Raw genomic sequence first — 19,966 nt, 5'->3', positions numbered from 1 at the left:
AGCCTGTACCTATGTCTTTTTGTGTGTGTGTGTGTGTGTGTCTGTCCCCGCGTCTTTGTACTGCCTAATCTAGGCGTCAGCAGCTTTTTGAGGCTTTTGTGCTGACAATAATCACACAGCGCTCCTCTTTTCAATTCATCAGCAACAACAACAAGGGATCACATGTCCCCTACACAGAATCCAGAGAGCGAGAGATGGAGAGAGAGGGAGGGAATAGAGAGAGAGAGAGAGAGAGAGAGGGAGAGAGAGAGGGCATGGACAGAGTTAAAGTGGCCATGATGTTGCCTAGTTACTGCTTGGGTTGACGGTGAGTCGGTGTGTGTGTGGGCAGACGCATTCAAACGGTCAACGCCCTCTGAACCTCGGCGCGGCGCAAACACACCACAGTGGCATACTTACAAACAAGCCGCCTTCCTCTTTTTGTTCAAAGAATAATTTATTTCATGTTGCAGTGTGATGGATAAACAATGAGTAAACCACTGGTCAAATCTGTAGCAAGCATTATTAATAATCATCATCATCATCAGAATAACATTAATAGGAATAATTATTTCAGTTATAAATAATAACAATATCAGAGTGATCAGAGTAATTATTACATCTATACAAGCTACAAATATCAGCATTTTGTCGTGTGTCGTCTTTTTTTTTTTTCTTTTTTTTTCTTTTTTTTTTCTGCTGTTAAAACCTTAAACACTTCACACATGACCCGGCTGGTGCAGCTGCCCCTCGTGGCCGACCAGAGCGGAGATAGAAACGTTCTAGAGGTTTTTTTTTTTTTCTAAATGTGGTTCGGTGCTTTTTTTCCAGACTTTAAGAGGGGTTACGAGTTTTTATTTTTTAATTTTTTTACATTCCTGAATGTAAAATAAATGAGCTCATGAATGTGAGTGTTTGAGTCCAATCAATAATAACAAATATTAAATGGCGTATTACCAAAGATTAGCCTGTACCGAAGCACCATCAAAGAAAGGTCATGAACTGAAATTTACAAAACCGACTTCAAAAAAAAATAAATCAAAGAACAATTTAAAGCGATTCGTGTGACGGAAGTAACGGAAATAAAATAAAACACCAATTCTGCTACAGTACCAGCCGTGGTTCTTGCCTGCATTTAACCAGTTTCATACGTCAGTGCTTTTATTTTGAAAGTCCTATAAATAAACCAGCAGTATTTGAGCATATGATCGTTTTGATACTGCCCTATTAGGAAAAAAGAAGGTTTGAGTTGTTGTAGTCGGCACGTCCCACTCATGCTCAGAGATCTTAAATGCCAAACTGTTTCTGCCCAGCTGCATACAAACATGCAGCAGATACAGCTCAGCCAAGTGACCTTAGGACCTAAAGCTAATAAATTCAACTGTGTGCATTGCATGAGGAGAGTTTCTTGAAACAGCAAAGTGAAATAAACTCAGAACTGGGGTTAACAAATTTGCTTAAATCCAACTTTTCATCCTGTCTGTCTCCGGTTTGGACTAACTTTTCTAAAAATACAAATTTTTTTTTAAATTTTTGTAAATTTTTTTTTAAATTTTTTGTAAAATTTTTTTAATTAAACTTTTGTCTCTGATGCACTGCTCTGATGCGTTGGGCCTAGAGGGGCAGGAAGAGCCACACAGTCAAAACAAACACTCATTAAGTCTCAGTACAATAAAAGGGGGATGAAGTAAAAAGAGGAGGGGGGGATGAACGGGAATAAACGACAACTAAGTTTATTTTTTGCCCAGTTTATCTTCTGGGTATCGGGTAAAGATTTGGGACTGCTACTGTGCTTCTCTATTCAAGGGACTATGTAAGTGTGTCTTTGTGTGTGTGCGTGACTGAGGGTTCATAGAAGAGAGGATGTAAGCTCATACAAAGGAGGAAAAAAATACAGAAACATCACTTTTTTTTTTTTTCTTCAAAAAATGTTCATGTAACTTAAAAACATCCACGATAAAAAGATTTTTTTTTTTTTTATTTATATATTATCTTCTTTATTTTTAGTTCGCTCCCGACCTCAAGTCGCGAGCTGAAGAGTCATCCGTCATCTTCCTTCCTTCACCCCTTTGTTCCGCGAGATAAGGGATGACGAGAAAGTTCGGATGAGGTGGAGGAGAAAGAGTAGGATGGGGTTTTTCGGCGAGGTGGAGCTTTTCTTTAAGTGCAAGGAGGCTCAATTTTTCACTGGTTTGCTTTTAATTTATAAAAGCCCCGACGGAATTTGTTAATTTGAGTCGACTCTAGGTCCGAGTTTGCTTTTCTTTAAAAAAAAAAAACATCTTGAGGGTAGGTTTGTTTTTCAACCAAAGAAAAAAAAAAAAAAAACAACCATCAGCAAAACTCTCCTGCAGCCTCCAAGTAGAACCACTTCAGGTCTCTGCATCACTTTATGAATGTCCAACACCTTCAAATGCATCTCATTAAAGACCTCAATCTAGCCTAACGCCGCACCATTGGAGGCGTGTTCTTACAGTCTTCTCACGGTCCTCGGAGGTCTGTCTTGCGCGCCTTGTTTCCTCCCTCGTCCTAGTCAGTCGTGGAGGAGCTCTTGTAGGCAGTTGGGGGACTTGAAGACGTCGGGAACCTCGCTGTCCAGTTTGCAGATCACCTTGTAGATGGCCTTCTTCCAGGATGGGTCCGCGTCCTTTCCCGCCACGATGGCGTTGAAGAACTCGCGAAGGGTCACTTGGGCCACTTCCAGGAATCGTTCGGGAACCTTTTGGAGAAAAAGCATAAAACAAATGGGCAGGGGAAGAGACAAAGAGGAGAAATCATGAGTGATATAACTGCTTTCAGTGTTGAGAGGAACTTCCTTTCAATTCCCCTTTCTTTGTCCTGAGCTGAAATATTCACTTGCGCTCATAAATAAGCTCAAATTACAGAACTGCGTTACTTCTGGATAAGCAAATATGGAGTAGATTTATGTGGCACAAGTAGAATGTAATTGAAAACATGTGATTGTTGTGTCTCGTTGTGAAACCACGGGCTTCACACCAGATGTTGGAACCCGGCTCCACAAAACAATCAGCGACGTTAATGTTGGGAGCGTGAGCCAGGTCGTGAAGGCGTGCAGTTTTTATGAGGCGGCGCTGCCATTTTACCAACACTTCCCAACTCAAACAGCCATTTTCTGTCCACATACTTATGACCATACAGTGCATTTCGGCATTTCGTTGCACAGTGGCCATTCATTGTTCTAGCATGAAACTCCACGTCTGAAATCGCAAATTCAAAAAACCGAAATGGCGAACAACGAAACAAAGGGGTTATTCTTAGTGATAAAGCAATTTTTTTCTCCCATTCAGGGAGTTTTCTTTCTGAAAACTGATCATGTGACTGAAAACAATCAAGAATTAAGTGTGCGGCTGATTCAGGTGTCCATATGTTACTATTCATGTTAGGAGGTTCTTCTTCAGAACTTCCTTAAAACGTACTTCCCCTTACCAGCCCCCAGCTGTGTGTGTGTGTGTTTGAGTTCCTTATGCACACATAACGGCAGATGACACACTCTGTGCTTGACAATGGCAGGTGAGCAGTCGCCTGTGATCCGTCAGAGTGTGTGTGTGTGTGGAGTTTAAACAAAAATGAAGGGATTGCAGGGATCCAATTGTCCTTTCCAGTGCAGGCATAAATATACTGTCATCACAGGGTTTTGTGTGTGTTTGTGTGTGTGTCTGACAGCAGAACAATGGCGCACACCCATGTGCGCACACACATTTTTCACTCTTTTTTTTTCCTGCCCTTTCTCCCGGGGGCAAGATCATACAAAGACACTAAACAACCTGACTAGGATTCTCCCCCTTCCTCCTCCTCCACCTCCTCCTCCCTCCTGTCTCGTTTTTTCTTCTTCTCTGGCTCTTTTTCTTGCATACAGATGTACAGACACACAAAACGCACACTCTGCTGACTCCTCCAGACAGGGTACATCCACCTATACACCCCAACAAACGCACACACACGCACGCGTGGACAGAGGACAGCCGAGTGCCGTCTGGGTGCAACCCCGTCACGCGTGGCAGGACATGCCAAGGTTAGCCGCCACCAGAACGGATGAATCACTTCACACACACACAAGCTAAATGATTCCCCGGACTCTCATATACTCTGTCTACCCTAACCTATCCTCTCTCTCTTTTTAGCTGGCCCCTTGAGACCACAGTTATTTCAATGAGGCCCTCTGTCATTGTCTTAGACACTACTGTACACACACACACACACACATAAAAGTTTAAACTTTCCAGGTGCTATCTACAGTAGTCGTCAAAAAGTTTGGACACTCATCCAAGGGTTTCTCTTCGTCGATAACTTTCTGTGGATTCTCTCTGCTTCGTGCGGTTGTCATCTGGAAAACTTTCCCAACGGTCTTGAAGGAGTTTCCACATATGTCGAGCACTTGTTGGCTGCTTTTTTCTTTCCTCTGCCTTGGAGAGCAGATGCAGCACTCCGTCATTCCCCTTCGTTAAATAGCTCTCATCCAGCCTGGAGGTGTGTCGTGGATCATTGTCCAGTTCCAAACAAATGATGGTCCCTCTTCGTGCAAACCAGATGGGACAGCTTGTCTGCTGGGAACCATCTCTTTATCCCAGGTGGAACCAAAAATCAAATCGAGGGGTGTTTTCTTGTTGTTATTAGTGGCTTCTTTGCAGCAGTTTGACCATGAAGGCCTTATTAACTGCTGTTTGAACTCTGAGGTGACGTCACTGGTGACTATTGAGGTCTCATGAGAGCCAACTTTATGACGTTGGATTGTTTTTAGAAACTTTGACGAAGATTCTTGTAATTTTACTGACCTTCTTGTCTTAGCATAATGATGGATTGTTGTTTCTCTTTACTTAGTTGATCCATTCTTGCCGTAGTAAGGATTACTACAGTTATTAAATAGGGCTATTTGCTGTTCCCCAACTCTACCTCCAACACATCTAATTGTCTCAAACCTTTTAAAAAGGCAGGAGATTTGTTAACTTTTTAGTGAAGACCCTAAGGTACATAAGGTACAATGTGATGATGACATGATTTTAGGAACCTAAAATATGAAAACTGTTATTTCATATCGTTGCTGTCTTTAGTAAAGTTCCATAATCTAGAAAATAATAAAGGTTTACGTCACCTAAACTGTCAAACCACCTCATGCGAAAATCTTTTATTTCACCGGGAATTGTGGACAACTATAACAGACACAATAAGTCAGACTGGAAGTTGAAGTTGAGTTTAAAACATTAATATTATCTAACTGTGTTTCATTTTAGGCTTCTTCCTTTGGAGATTTCAGTAATTAATTTGGTGAATACAGTCCTGTTATTGTGAATGGGAGATTCTTTTTTAACAAAAAGCCCAAAACTAAATTAATCACTAAACCTCCGGAGGTGCCTAAGAACATGTTTCTGTAGTTATAAATGGGCTGCAACACACACGCTTACACCTTCGCAAGGAAATAGAGAAAGACACTGTTAAATGGTTTCTGTGAAACTGCCCACGGGGACAAATAAAAGTTGAAACCTGAGATTGATCTTGAAGATGAATGTGCCTTTGAGGCGTCCTCTCCCTCCTGGAATACATCACTTCAACCTATAGTTGTTCAAATTTGCTCTTAGAACAATTCCAAACCCCACATGTCCTCCTACGGCTCCTCCCTTCAAATGCTTCTCCTCTCCAACATTATTGATCTCTAGATCTTGGACAACTTCATTAATGTGAAGCTAATTCCTAAACCCCTGTCTACAGTTGACCTTGACCTAGAATTGCCCCAATCCTCGTGTCTTTGCCCCGCAGCGCTGTTACAGCTTTTTTTTATTTTAATGTTTCAGGGTGACGCGTGTCATCGCCGCAGTGCTGAGAGGACTCAAAGTGCTGAAACGAGACTACGAAAAGGACACCGCTGACTCACAAGAGAGGTAAGGGAAACACAAGCACAACGAATGAAATGAAGCGCGGAGGATATTGTGTGTCTGGTTCGATGTCAGCTCAACTGGACGCACACACAAACACGCAGACAGGCACACACTTGGGTCCAGATGCCCAGATTTGTCTGGCCATCGTAAATCAGTCCAATAAAGAGATCTAAATTAGGCCATCATCAATACAGATGGGCGTTTTTTTTTTTTCCGTGTGGGTGGGTGTGTGTGTGTGTGTGTGTGTGTGTGTGTGATTTCCTCCTGGCTAGGATCTTGATATGGTATCTAGTTGCCAGGAGAGAAAGAGAGAAGGAGGAATGTGGAAAGAGGAAAGTGAAAGAAAGATAAAGAGGAAGAAAGACACTTGGTTCCCAGTAAACATAATTCGCATGATTGCTCCGGTTTGGTGGGTAAATATTGGATGAAGGGAGGCTCAATTACTCTCTCTTCACACACACACACACACACAGACACAGATGCACACAAATGCACACAGAAGGACAAGAGCCTGTAAATCTCTAAATCGCTGCCCAACAAAGAGGCCTACTGGGACGCTCTCCCTCCTGTGTTTTTTCCTTCCCTCCTTCCTTTTTGTTTCATCCACTCTCTCTCTCTCTCTCCCTCATTGGATTCCCCGATCTCTTTCTGAACTGAAATCTCGTGTGAAATCACAAGAGTGTTTATCAGACATCACAAGCAAACTCACTTTAAGAAATGTGAAGTAAGAAGCTCTCAGTGTGTTGATTATCATTTGCATGTAGGCCACTTTAACTATTTCATCTGTACTCATTTATATTTGCCAACGTATCTCTTGTCTCACTGTTTCATTTTACCAACATTAGATGTTCTATAAAGCAGCATAAATCCTGAAACTCCTATTTATTTAACTGAGTTTTTTTATAAGAAAGAATCCAACGCTCGACACTGTAAAAACTGTGGCTGCAGTGGCTGAAAACACAAACCTGAGAGCACCATTTGCAGAAACCAAACTTGAAAACATGAAGTGCAGAAACGGCTTAGTAATAAGCACTTAGCAACAGTGACGTCTATTTGGCTAATTTTGTATTTTTTATTTTTTTTTTCACAGTGCAGGCCACGAGCACAAAGGGCAGTGTTGCACTGAAAATATTTTTAGAATAAAGGCGAGCCCTTCATAAGTAGGTTGCTTCTTTAATGCCCCATTTTAACACGTCTAAAATATTAAAACTTAAAATAGACTCAAGTTACTTACTGGGAGATCAAGGCTGAAAGACAGAAGTCTTTATATTGGTTATGATTGAAAGTATCCATCGGCTAAAAGACAAATCAACGCATGTAGCGCATTTTAAATCAAATGGTAGTAGCAGCCTTTGCCCACTGGTTTGTCATTCCTCCTCTATTCAGAAAATAATTAAGGTCTATAAAGTCATTCCAACAAAGACTCGGCTTCTTTTTCTTCTACTTCTCAGGAATAGGTTAATTTACGAGGCTGACTGATTCATATCGGAAAATCCGATTTCCTGCAGTTCTATATTGCGCCACTAGGTGGAGTCTCTTTGCGCTTAATGAGTTGGACTTGCGGTTGTGTTTGGTGTCCGCCTAAATTGTAAAACGAGCTTCCCTACCTGTCGTCTGAGTTAGAAAAACTATCCTGTCTGGCTTTGCTAACTCTGGTGTTCGTGTTGATGACGTTTAGCTAGCTAGCCGAGTATCATGCTAACGCTAAATTAGTAAATTCAAACTGTAACACAGACTACGAACGATTGCTAATTATTAATATAGCCAACTATCGGTTAAGTAAATAGATTCAAAGTTGTTTTTCTTATCATGGATTTAGACTTTAAATTATTGTTTTTATAACACTGTATATGTTTTCCAGTATTAGTCGCCAATCATCTGTGTCAACTCCTAAAAAGTTTGTCCTCTTTCCCTTTCCCTTCTGAATAAAGGCAGCTCTTCCCTCTTAACGTATCCAAACGGATTGATGCCTTTCGTCTGTCACTGTTTGACTGATAGAGAAGTCTGGGCTGTGCCTGTGTTTACTTGTCCTCATTTGACTCTACCTATCCACCTTTCCATATGTCTTCCTGCCAGCCTATCTCTGCCTTTTTTTCTTTCCATCTTCCCTCGCCGTCTTGCACAAAAGGGGAAACGCACACACCGGGCTCTTAAGAAATCACTGTACAAACACCATATGCTTGATTCTCAAGGTGTACAAACAGAGGGAGGCGGTGTGTGTGTGTGTGGTTCCTTCTGTTTTATGTAAGTCCCTCCGTCTACGCAGGAGATGTTGACGCTGTTTACTCAAGTGTGTCATGTGCTTAGCTAGATCATTGATCACTTTTCACCTCGCTTGTCTCTTTCAAACCCGCTTTCCAGTCTTTACATGCTGCTCTTTTTCGTTTTATATGAAGCACGCGCGCCGTCCTCGAGACTGTTTTTTATTTATTTTCCGCCATCCATTCGCTCCGAGGCCTTGAGGTCCGCCTCGCTTCGCTGTCGGTCAGTAGAGTATTTCTCAGACAATGCTGGAACTCTTTGCGCTGCTCCTTCTGTGGACTGAGCAAAACGCTGTGTGTGTGTGTGTGTGTGTGGGACAGAGTGGACATATCATTTTTGTGCCAACACACAAGCATCTGCTTCCTTTTTCCTTCTCTTCTTTCTCTCGCTCTTTTTTTTTTTTTTGCCGCTATCAGACCTGGCTTTACTCACACACAACCAGAGAAGATAATCAGTTCTCTTCTTTTTTATAGCACCTATCTCCTCTTCAACATGCTTTTATAATTTCATATTAAAGTTATATTATATTATAGATTCCATAACTATCCTTTAAAGAACCCTGCTTCAACTAAAAGTCCCCAGACATTCTCCTGCAGCCATGCCTAATTTCAACTTTTTGTTTTTGTTTCGGATATCGCCCCCTGCCACCGCGCACGTATGCTTCCTGTCTATAACTGTCCCCCCGCTTGCATAATGTCAGCCTGACAGACTTTTAAACTCCAGCGTTTGAAGGCAACCGATAAAACCACAAGCTGCCGAAGCCGATTCCGTTCATGCCATTCCCCCGAACGGACCAGGGGATTCAGGGGATTCAGTTCTGTTTCTCTGTGTTCCTCACTGCACATAAATAACACAGACAGTAACCTTCTGGTAAGGTGCTCTTTGACACAGTCACCCATATATGCTAGCAGCAGATAGCAGCCATTCCACAGTGGAGCAGGGAATACTGTAGCGCAAAATATTTTTGCTAAAATAATAATAATTGATGTTTCTTAGCAATATGTAATTTTCTTTTAGTCAGGAAGTATAAAATTATAGGTAAAAGTGGAGGCTGGAGGGACATGAGCAATATGTTTCCTTTCTCAGCTGCTCTTTTGTCAATCAGTCACTGATCTCACTGTCACCAGGACAATGACAATAAAGTTTCTCTTTGTTCACGCTGCATGTGACCGAGAGGAAGGGTCTGCGTCCTGAGATTGCGTCTGCCCTCGCTATCTCATCAGTGTGGGTATCTTTGTTTTGCGCGCAGCCGTTCACAAGTGTCTTCGTATCTCGGGCGCGCTGCGCTGCGCCTCGCCGGCCCCGCGCACACACACACACGTGCTGCGCTTCCTTGGGTTCGTGTGTGCGCTCTGTGCTTCCCTGTGTCGTGCGCTTATGTGTGTCACCCATAGAGGACAATAGCCCGGGTCATCTGACTGAGAGGCTGCAGACCACTAGTATCACATGATAGAGGCTGAAGGCCACGTCTTTGTTACCAGGCCTATTGTTAAAGCTAAGGAGACAGCTGGGGCAGGGGAAGGGAATCACTGCGTGCGCGGCGCGCACACACACGTACAGGAAGACGCGCGCACACACACACGCCGCCCCCCTCGTGACTCCAATCAGGCTCAGTGACAAAGATGATGCCTTCTTCTTCTCGACTGGAATACTAAGACACACACACACACACACACTGCAAGCAGATAGCTATAATTATAGTGACAGAAACTGGCAGGTGGCATTGTCTGTACTATACCGCTCTCTGTCAGCCAGCAACAGAGAGAAAGAGACAGCGAGGGAGACTCATGCTCAGTGACAATGAGTGACAACAGCATCCAGAATGCGTGTTCACATAGATTACGGACTCGTGTGTGTAACTTCCTCGAGATTTATTTGCATATGCAAGTAATTTGCATCAGCAGGTCGTTCTGAAGGAAGTGCAGTGAGGGAGACTGTGTCTGCAAACCATTAAGCGGCGGTGCTTTTCTGCTTGTAACTAAAACAACTTTATTACGCAATTCAACGCTTGTGGTTGAGCTTCGGAGTACCCATCCGCCCACGTACTCAGAAATGTATTTAGTAAGATAAATCTGTAGCTCAAAGGACGTGACACAGACGTCAAGTCAGCCGTTCGCCAGTGTCACGCACCGGTGAGCGTCTGCGGCCCTACTTTTTTGAGATGCGCCCCGACTAGCCAGACCCCCGCAGGTTGACTTTCAGACGATTCAGCATGTTTAACCAGCAGCGGAACGGATTGGAGGGAGACATTACGCTTATACGCTTATCACTTTAGCGAAATCAGTGCATGAGAAGAGAAACAGAAGTGACTAAAATACACAAAACGGCAAGTTCAGGTGACATCACATAAACCAAAGTCTAAATTCTGAATGAGGCTGGAGGAAGAGGGTTTTAAAAGAAAGCAGTCCAGGAGGTGTAGTCTTTGAAATTCACCTCTTCTCAAAAGGCTGATCCATTACTCAAGGTGTGTGTGTGTGTCTGTGTGTGTGTGCGCCTTCTGGGTAGGTTACGACTAAAAGAGGTGAGGACAACAGAAACACGGAGAAAAAAAAAAAAAAAAAGATCTACAAACTTAACGGTAATGGGCAGAAATATAGACAAATGCTTTTGCCTGTATTGATTCATAACAACATTACAAAAACAGGATATCCTATTCAGATTAACGATTAGGATTATTAGAATAAGCCCTTCACCGATGTCCTTTTTTTTTCCTATGAGAAGAGATAGAAATCCCACTTTCACAATCGATTCCTGGGAGTCGCACTCAGGCCGCCGTTTTCAATGGACTCACATGAAGAGGAAGCGGAAAAGATGAGTGAATTGATGAATAAGGAGAGCGAAAGGATGACAAAGAATCTAAAACGGCGGAGAAAGACATGAGGAGTTTAGCCTTTCATGAAGTGCACAGCTTATGAAACCAGATAGCCCTGAAATGTGAGTGTGTGACCACTCTGTGGCCTGCAGGTGTATGTGTATGTGTGTGTGTGTGTGTGTGCGTCGCTCAAAGTCAAAGGGCAGATTTTGGTAGCAACCACACCCACCCTTCAAGGGAGGGTATCTCTGCTCTTTCAGACAAACACAAATGAGTATCTGTGTGTGAACGTATGTGTGTGTGTGTGTGTGTGAGGCGCAGCTGTGCCGGCGTTCGGTGCTGACAGAGCCAGCGAGGATCCTTGAACTGGAAAGATGAGAACGTCCTCTAGAAGGCTTCATAAAAATGTCTCATTGTCCCTCCTCGCCCAGCGCGCGCGCACGCACACGCACGCGCGCACCGAAATATGGCCACGCTCCAAGCCTCCATTCTTCCATATTTACAGTTTTCGGTTGAGAGTTTAACAGAAACACTCTCCGGCAAGTTAGGCGTGCCATGCCCAGAGCTGCTGGCAGACTTAACCAACAACTTGTCAATCTGTTCTCGGTGTAAAAAAGAAAAGAAAGAGGAAACATTTCTCTCCCTCTTGGCAGAAGGTGGATGCTGACACCTTTCCCCCGAGTGTCCTGGCAGAGAAAATGTCTCTCTGTCTCTTTTTGTTTTTCCACTTTTTTTTATTTGAAGATGTGAATACCCCCAGTTTCCTTTCCCTTTCTCCAGCCTCCTTCCTTTCTTTTGCCTTCCTCATTAGTTAGTGGGCAGAGCTGCAATTAGCACAAAATTGTTTCGGAGGGGGAAGGAGGAGAGAGGGAGAGACTGTAAGGATGGAGAGAGAGAGAGAGAGGTAAACAAGAAAGAAGAGTTGAAAGAATGTGGCTGGAGAGGCGGGAGGAGGAGGTAATTAATGAAGCTGCTTTAATTACCGAGGCCTGTTTACGCCAACTTCGGGAGCGCGCGTACACAAACTCACCTTTCCACAGCGGCAACTACTTAAAATGTGTATGTTTGCTAATGACACACTTTCTCTAAAGCTGTCGCAGCTTAGAAGACTTTAACTTCGCCGCCACGTAATCTGGCTAGACCGCTGGAGATGATTTGGTGGGGAAGAAAAAAAGCAAAGGAGAGGTGAGGACAATAGGAAAGGAGAAAAAAAAAGCTGCAATAAAGAGAGGAATGAAAGAAGGATACGAAGGAGGAGAGGAAGTGACGAAGAGAGGCGCGTATCGGTAGAGGACACGTTCAGCAGGAAGAGGGGGAGGAAGGAGAGGGAGCAAGGAAAGAGGAGGAAGGCGAGGAGAGGGGACGGGGGGGAGGGGACGGAGGGAGGTGTGATGGGGGACAAACCAAGGTGGAACTCTGATGATGCTAAATTTGGCAAAAGGAGAAGACTTCTGCGCGCGCGTGTGTGTGTGTGTACGTCGGGAGACTTGCTGAATCGGCCGTGGTTCCAGTTTCACGCCTCTGAGTTTGACAGAGGGAGAGAGAGGGAGAGAAGGAGAGAGAGAGAGAGAGAGTCCCTAGCCAGTAATGTTCCCTCAGGGTGGACAAATGAAAGGAAGGAGGGAGGCGAGGTGAAGTGAGAGAAGGAGAGGGGACAAAGTAGGGGAAGAAAGTGTATGCGCACCTTTGCAAACAAGTAATTATCAGCATTTTACCAGCGAATCTTTTCAAGTGTATTCCTTTTCTACTTTTTAAACAGCTGTTAGTTTCCATTTGTCTTCATGAGTCATGAGTCAGGGATTGTTTCTTTTTTGCATTGCGTATTAGGTTTGCGTCCGTGATAATCAAATGAATCCAGTTTGGAGTCGAGTTTAGGTAAATCAGATCCATGAGAAAAAAAACATTTACTGGACACGGGCAACGCAAATTTCTAGCTTTCCCTTAAGTAAACTTCCATGCAGTGCAGTGGACACTGTGAATTCGGACGGTGTTGTTTCAAATTAAACGCGGCGAGCAAGTCGTGCACTTAGCAAAGTGATTTTAACAGCGTCTGACCAGCCGATCCACCGGCTAGCTGCCGCGTTTGCAGTGGAGAAATGCTGCTGACAGACTGCTAAATGTAGACGTAGATTACATCACAAGTACAGTCATTCATGTTGCCATACCTGTCAACAAATGCACCAATATGCAACCTTCCAAATACGCAAAAAAGTACAAGATCCTAATTGTTTACTGTTGGGTGGTTTTGCCTATCTCAGTTTTGGGTATCAAGTGTCTCCAAGTTGATTTCCATACAGCACAGACATGGACTGAAACCATTAGAAAAGGTACCAACTAAAACTGGTTAGCGTTTATATCTTTAATTGAACCCAAGTCATAGTTTGAATGCTCCAATGTGCCAAACGCAGCCATGCCTCTTCTACTCCCGATCCCTATTGAACCTTTAACCCCGTCCCTATAAATAACCCCCCCCCCCCCCCCCCCCCGAGGACCAGCCAAAATAAACACACACATAAATTATTTGCATGTGTGTGTCTGTTTCCTGTACATGCTCTTTACATACACACCTGTGAAAAGCTACCTGACTCTTGTTATGCAAAGTATGCAAAGCACTCCTCTAAATAGGACACTTAGATACCTTGAAGTCTGTGTGTGAGCGTGTGGGTTTGTCCTGTCTGCAAATCTTTCTGCGTTTAAGCTTTAACATTTGTCTCCCTAAGCAAAAAAATAAATAAAAAAATGTGTGTGTGTGTGTCAGCGAGGAGCTGTGCGCTAATGGACATCTAAATGGTGCTGATGTTATGTCGGATAGTTTAAGGGCCCTCAGGTCCCCTTAGACCAATATTGGGAGAGAAAAAGTGAGGGAGAGAATGTGACTTCTGCAAATCGCTTTGACAAGGACACCCGCGCCTCGAGCGGCGTCCTCTTTCGCCTCATCGAACACACACACACACACACACACACACACACAAACACACACACACACACATACTGCGACATCCACACCTCAGCAGAATCGTGAGGTGACTGTTGCGCTCTGAACAGCTGACTTGGTAGAGGACGTTTGTGTGTGAGCGCGTTCGAGTCGTGCTGAAGTCAGTTGTAAAAAAATTACCAGAGTTTTAATTTACATTTAAATAAATTTCCACAAAATAAAATAACACCCCGGCTTACCTCAAAGTCATTGGCCTTGTTGTAGTGCATGTTGAGCGCCCTGAAGAGTTCGGCGTCCCGGCCCACCGTCAGCTCCTCAGCAGCGGTCACCCCCTCGTTGATGGACTGCCGGGCGAACTTCTCCATCTGGATGTAGTAGAACTCCCTGAAGTTGCTGAACCACTTGATCAGCTGGGAGGTGATGCAGCGATTGAACTTCAACAGAAGAACATGGACAAAACAACACGTGTCAAATGACATTTCAGGGAAAGACTCACCAGCTAATAAAAACTTCAATACTCCAATAGTTTAATGACCCACGGAAGATGTCCATGTTCTTTTTCTGTGACAGCAAACACTGCCGCTGATTGGATTAGGATTGGATTTATGCAATAACACGTCTTAAAAACTGATTTTAATTTCACTGTGAGGCCATAGATTTCCAGCTGAATGTTGCTTCCTATGTGGTTCGGCAGCCTGATGTTTGCTTTCATACTTATTTGCATGATATTGTCAGATTTGCCTTGAACTGGGCCTCCGTCTCCGTGTGCTCAAGCCAGGATTATAGCACAGCATCCAAGCATGAACTGACGCTATAAAGAAGTATTTTTACCTGTGAGGTGGGTGCACTTCAAAATTGAAAACTAAATAATCAATAGGCATTTTAAAATCTAATCTTGTATTGTCTTGTTTGTAGGAAAATGCATTCCTCCATTTAGCTGGCAAACACAGACAGTTAAAAACCCACCTCATTATCCACTAAAGCACTCCCTACACCTTGAGGGTCCTCATTGAAAACCAAAAACACTCTCTGGAAACCTTCTAAATCAAACAAAAGTGCCTCAAATATTATCTTGTGGTGATGCCATCATGCGCTTTCGAGCTGAGCAACATTAAAACAACTTGTCAAGCCCTGTTCCTGCCCCGCAGGCTAACGCTGCACTGTAAAAACATGTCTGCTAAGATTCACACAGATTTCTGACTGACTGAACTTGTTTCAAAAGTAATGGTAACAAAAAAAATATATAAAAATCTGGAAACAACTCTAATTAAATACACAATTTTGTACTTTATTGTCTTGTTTTTGTGTTGTTAATAAAATGTAGGGTAGGACTAAAGGAAGCAGTTACAAAAGTGTCAAGTGCAACTAAAAAGTTATACTGAAGCCTAAGAATACTTTAATAAGCATTCGATCACTTCTGGTTGTAAAGAAATCGCACTATCTGGTGTAATTTCTCGACTATACGCGCTCCGTATTTGTGTGTGTGGTATTTACATGCCCTTTTGCGAAACAAAACACGCAGGAAAAAGAACCACAGCGACAGCCCAGTGAAAGTGTTCTCTGTGTGTGTGTGTGTTCGGTGGAGGGGAAAAACGGCTTTGACACGGAGATTAAGCTCGGTATTGTTACAAGACACTGTCTCACAGGAACAAGGGATGAGCGAGCGAGATAGGGGGGAAGAAAGACAGACGGTGAGAGAGAGATGAATGGTGTGAGGAATGGAAAAAGGAATGCACAGAGAGAGAGAGGGAGAGAGGGGGAGAGAGAGAGGGGCGAGCAGAGGATGACCGAGAGGGAAAGAGATATTTTTTCAGGAGCGGTCGGAGGGGGTGACATAATGGAGCATAATTGGAGGGGTGTGTGTTTGTGTGTGCGCAGGAGAGGGGTTGCTTCTGCAAAGCATTGTGACAGGAGGGGAAAAAGTGTGTTTGTGTGTGTGTGCTGATGGTGGCGGAGGGGGTTTTGACCCACAAAAGAGCTGCACGAAAGGAACTTGGTAACTCAGCAATTAACACAACATAACACACTGAATTAAGAGGAAAAATCCAAGTATGTAGCACCACAAAAATAGGCACAAAATACTGGGAATGGGAACTTTCAGTTTTAGCAAAGAAGTCAGAAGATATGAGTCGGTGGATATAAGATACAGATCCCTTAAACTTATCGCTCGGAAAATTGTTCCATGATGCCACAAACACACTCTGTAAACTTAACATTGACAATATTTGATCGTCATTTAGATCTAATCATAAATGGGGCAAATGCACAGGTCCTCGAAGGTATTTCATTTTATTAATATAAGAAATATCGCTTCAAAGAAAAGTAAAAAAAAAAATGGAAATATTGATTTTGTTAGCTCTGGAAAATATTTCTAATTCTAAAATTGATTAAATTGGTATATTTTAAATGGGTTTTTGCAAATTAAAATTCTTTCTGTGGCGTAGTGGACTTTTTTATTGCAGTACCAAAGTTGGCCACTGGGACACATATTGAGTTAAATACGACTGTGACATTGTCTTAGAGCAGGGGTTTTCAACATTTTCCAGGCCAAGGACCCCCAAACTGATGGAGAGATGGAGCAGGAACCCCCTACTTTTGTATTTGTGTATTTAAAGACATTTAAATTCATGGCAAAAAAAAAAAAAATGCGACCCCTGTGTAGTACCGCCGTGGACCCCTTAGGGGCCGCGGACCCCCTGTTGAAGACCTCTGTCTTCGAGGCTAACTTGAGTTAATTAAATGACTATTATCATCAGTGTTGATTGCAATTCATCAAACTAATCAGCTATCTATTCAAATGAATTTATAAATTACTGCGTATAACCGCTAGTGGCTATACCACATTTACCCCTCGACTTTCCAACAGCTAATTCAATTAGATTTAGCCAAAGAGAACCGAATATCACCAGCACCGACACAAACACCCAGTTTTCACCCACCACCTGCCCTCTCAGCCACCCACTGTCCCGTCCAGCTCATCACAATCAGCACAAACCAAAAAAAAAAAAAAAAAAAAAAACAAGAGGCGAGAGACAAAAGACAGAGAATGGAGGTTGAGGGGGGGTAAAACGCTGAGTTTGAGGAATGCCATTTTCTGTTTACAACAAAAAGGGGGGAACGAGAGAGTGTCAGAGAAAGTGTCACTGTGGTCTGACTCCCCCCCCCCCCCCCCCCCTCTCCTTTTCCTTGACGGTGGGTGTTGTCAGCCTCCCCCAGGCCACGTTGGAAGGGCAAACACACACATCCTTTAAGAACCAGATTTGTCGTAGCTCGGCAAATTTTATAGAGGACAGCGTGAATGTGCACAATCGACAGAAATCTATGAGTTTTTGCGCTCAAGGTTTTCCTGTGGATCCCGAAAGAATAGCAGTTGAAGTAACTTTTTCAAATTAGTTAATTTGTCCTTTACTAGACGCTGTATAGCGCTAACATTCTCCTAACATGCTAATTGCCGAAGTTCAGATAAATCAGTATCAGTAGACGAGCTGTTCGCATCCTGACGTCACCAAATTGGCTGTTTAAGTCATTGTGTAACTAACTGACAAGACAGTTGAAAGGCGCATCGGATGCTAATTGATTCCTGCTGAGACGGCGACATCGAGATGTCATCTCAGCCTCTCAAGGCAAGAGTGTTCAGGGCTCTCGCTGATAAATGTGTCACTGCTTCTGTGCGTGTGTGTGCGAGAGAGAGAGAGAGAGAGAGAGGGAGAGTTGGCGTGTATGTAAAAACCCTCGGCTGGCAGGGAACTCGCTCGCGAGAGTGCGCGCAAGTTAGAAAGCAGCTCCCCGAGCCAGCGAGCGTCTAATTAATCCTCCTCCAGTCTTAACGAGGTCTTAATTACTCTCACTGACTCTCTCTCAAGACGAGACGGCAGCGGCCTCAGCGTCTCATGCTAACATATATTATGATATGATTGTCTGGTCAGAAGGCAAGAGGTTTCACTGCGCAATTAAGATCCCGTGTGTGCATGCGTGTGTGTGTGCTCGCTCATCTGCGCCTAAAACAGTTGTCAGCTCAACCCACTTCCCACAACGAGCGAGGAGGCTATTGTGCGTAAGAGGCTCATCTTTAAGAACCAGTTTCCCATAGACAAAGTCCATTCAAGTCCAATTAGGGGAAACCATTCAGGGCCCTAATTCCCTTACAGTGAATCTGCCTGATCCTTCTAACACATGCTACTTATTGTTCCCGGGGAAGGAGGGGCGGGTGAGGGTGCTGGGTGGCAGCAGTAAGAGGGTGAGAGAAAGAAAAAGAGAAAGAGACACTGACCCGGATTTTGGAAATATGGTAATGATGAAGGTAATGAATGCGACGGGACAATGAAACGGGACACACACATGCATGGACGGCAACAGGGTGCTCGCTCTGTCACTGTCTTCATCACACACACACACACACACACATATATATCTATATTAGCAAAGCCTTGAAAAGAACAGCCTCACTCATCACAAATAGGATTATCCATGATTCATTTTTTATTAAGCAAAGCAATATCTCCTCCCACTGAAAAAAATATGATGGATTAATTGGGATTATGACTCAATTAAAACTAAATTTGACTATAAACCTTTATTTGCATAACATATGCATAATAAGGAACCATCATTTCTTGGGATAAGGCTGTAGATACATGCTTCTTATTGTCAACAAATCCCATGAATTGTCTGTGTAGCCAAAGCCTGATACCTCGTATTCCTCTGTTCCACAGGGCTCCATTGTTGTCTAAGAACTGTTTAAAACTCATCTGTGGGCCACGCTGTTGCGCTGCCTGACATGTTTGTTCAGTCTTTAAGACGCTGCATATGGTCCAGTAATGAAAATACTGCGCTATTGTGCATATATTAAGTCACTATTAAAGGGATTTCTATAAACAGATATGTGGATGGATATGAAGAATGGATAGCCAATGGTTTAAGGGATTGCTACCAATGCAAACTGAACATTTCCTATTCATGCAGCTTCATATTACTAACATATAGCTGCCAAAACACAAGTAGTAACAGGAAATGTAGTGTGTTTGTCAGAGAGTTGGCTCTACAACAGCAGACTGGATTGAAATCTAGAAGGAGCAGCGACATTGAGCTGTTAGATGAAGAGCTTCAGTCGACAGCAAGGCAACCATCTATTTTCACTGTGCCCCACTAAAACATCAAATATATGTATTCTTCCACGTCTGAAACTAGTCCCTGATCAATGCAAAAGCTATCACTGTTTGAATATCAGAACAATCCAGCTGTTTTGGGGAGATTATGCTTTATATAAATCACAATTACTGTTTTTACGCCGCTTGCTGGGACTAAATGTTTGGTGTACCATACAGTGAGGAAGTATTGGGACAGGCTGGTTCTTCCAGAGGTAGTGGTTAAAGTATTTAGCTTACACGCTAAATGAGGACTGAAAACACAACATAACACGACATTTTCCCACAGCACGCAGTAAATTCCAACAGAACAATCTCTCCATTCCAATAAACCCCACTGCTCACGGCTCTGCCTGCAGTTACACACCGAGGCTGTAACAGTGTCCATCTGCTGAGCCAAGTCGCAGGCCAAAGCACTGCAAACATCTCCTAATCTAAATCCATGTTTGTTGAGATTGCGGAGATTAATTGAATATCAGTTTGGAGATAAACCCACAGATTGGCGGCTAGATTAATTCTGAAAGCTAATATCAATCTCCGAAAGATAAACTCGTAAGTTGGGCATTAACTCATTAATTCAATTCATTCATTTTCCAAATTAAACTCCAAAGCCACACTTGATTTGGCCACATAAATATTAAGCATATTACTGAGATAATTGAAATGATAACCTAAGCTGATTACAGAATAATAACAATGTCAGCACATAACAGTTTTAAATAGTTTTCTATTCTGAAAGCTGATGAGACCCTTTAAAATCAGAGAGCTTGGGACAATAGTTCATTATCTCATGTAGCTAGTTGCTATTCACCTTCAGATTCAGCAGTTTGATAATCTTCATTCATACTTGTTGATAAAGAAGAGCTTCAAGTTATGTTTTTAACCCTTCATCATTCAAACCAGTCTCAAATGATTTGGTGAAGAGGAATATCTAGGGAGATTA

At 43.1% G+C, this 19,966-nt stretch overlaps 1 protein-coding gene across 1 annotated transcript in view; it reads right to left on the bottom strand.

The window, feature by feature from the left end:
• Positions 1-252: 252 nt before the first annotated feature.
• prox1a (prospero homeobox 1a) overlaps positions 253-19,966 on the bottom strand; it is a 30,478-nt gene continuing 10,764 nt past the window's right edge. The window contains exons 6-7 of the mRNA XM_084574074.1: positions 14,119-14,313; positions 253-2,698 (exon numbers count right to left, since the gene is read on the bottom strand). Coding sequence (XP_084430200.1) covers positions 2,513-2,698; positions 14,119-14,313 — 381 coding nt within the window. The 3' untranslated portion in view covers positions 253-2,512. The remainder of the gene's footprint in view (positions 2,699-14,118; positions 14,314-19,966) is intronic.

Source organism: Chelon labrosus (genome assembly GCF_963514085.1).
Source record: "Chelon labrosus genome assembly, chromosome: 24".
In the NCBI taxonomy this organism is placed as follows: domain Eukaryota; kingdom Metazoa; phylum Chordata; class Actinopteri; order Mugiliformes; family Mugilidae; genus Chelon; species Chelon labrosus.
The sequence above is the reverse complement of the archived record's forward strand: the minus strand, read 5'-3'. Positions and strand labels throughout refer to the sequence as shown.